Genomic DNA, 845 nt, shown 5'->3' with positions numbered 1-845 from the left:
TAATTCAAGATCTGCAGGTCTTATTCCGGACTTGGTCAACTTCTACTATGGTTTTAAGAGGACAACAAAACTGTTTGTAAACTCTCTTCTAATTTTTAAGTAAGCATATTTCTTGTACACTGTAAATTGATAACTCTTCTATTTATGCCTTTTCTTCTTCTAATGGTAAATAAATTACTTTTTGTTTAATCTTTACCTGATACCTAATTGGCTGTTTCCTCTGATTCCATAAGATTATTTCCTTTTAGTGGCCAAATGTGAATTATGGAGTAAAATATAATAAGTGATTTTAGAGACGACACTAAATACAAAATGTATTTGGCATTACAGTTAACTTCACAAAATAAAGCTAAACAGAGAAGTAACTAGGGATTACATAAATCTTTTCTTTGTTTAAAGGTAAGTTAATTATCAAAAACACTAAATCCGTATGTTAAACAAAAAATGCCCATGTAAACAAAGACTTCTCAAAGCAAGTCTCAGGTCATCAACAGCACAAGACTCAGTTAAAACACCAATAGCTAAATTAAGACAGGACACATGAATTTAAAGAAAACATGTTAAGACCAACCTCCATTGAGTCTCCTGTGAGTTCAAGTGTGAATCTTTCCTGTTCAATGATTTTCTTCTTATCTTCTAGCTCCAACAAAAGGTTTTCTTTCAATTCCTTCTTCTTCTCTTCAAATTCCTTTCCAGCTAATCTTTTCTCAGCTAAATAATCTCTTTCAACACATTCTATCTCAACTCCCCACCATAAGTCGTTTTTAAACCCCAACTGTAATTTATCAAAGAAATGATATGATATGAAATCCAGGGATAAAAAAATAGATGCAGAAGAAGAAAAA

At 31.4% G+C, this 845-nt stretch overlaps 2 protein-coding genes across 2 annotated transcripts in view; both read right to left on the bottom strand.

Moving 5' to 3' along the window:
- The window catches only part of LOC119585296 (sin3 histone deacetylase corepressor complex component SDS3-like), a 4,298-nt gene extending 3,553 nt beyond the window's left edge, over positions 1-745 (bottom strand). Inside the window, exon 1 of the mRNA XM_037933968.1 lies at positions 572-745. Within this exon, the coding sequence (XP_037789896.1) occupies positions 572-577 (6 nt within the window). The 5' untranslated portion in view covers positions 578-745. The remainder of the gene's footprint in view (positions 1-571) is intronic.
- Positions 1-845, bottom strand: part of LOC119585295 (sin3 histone deacetylase corepressor complex component SDS3-like) — a gene marked incomplete in the record, with an annotated part of 33,517 nt that overhangs the window by 23,655 nt on the left and 9,017 nt on the right.

Source organism: Penaeus monodon, chromosome 19 (genome assembly GCF_015228065.2).
Source record: "Penaeus monodon isolate SGIC_2016 chromosome 19, NSTDA_Pmon_1, whole genome shotgun sequence".
NCBI lineage: Eukaryota > Metazoa > Arthropoda > Malacostraca > Decapoda > Penaeidae > Penaeus > Penaeus monodon.
The sequence above is the reverse complement of the archived record's forward strand: the minus strand, read 5'-3'. Positions and strand labels throughout refer to the sequence as shown.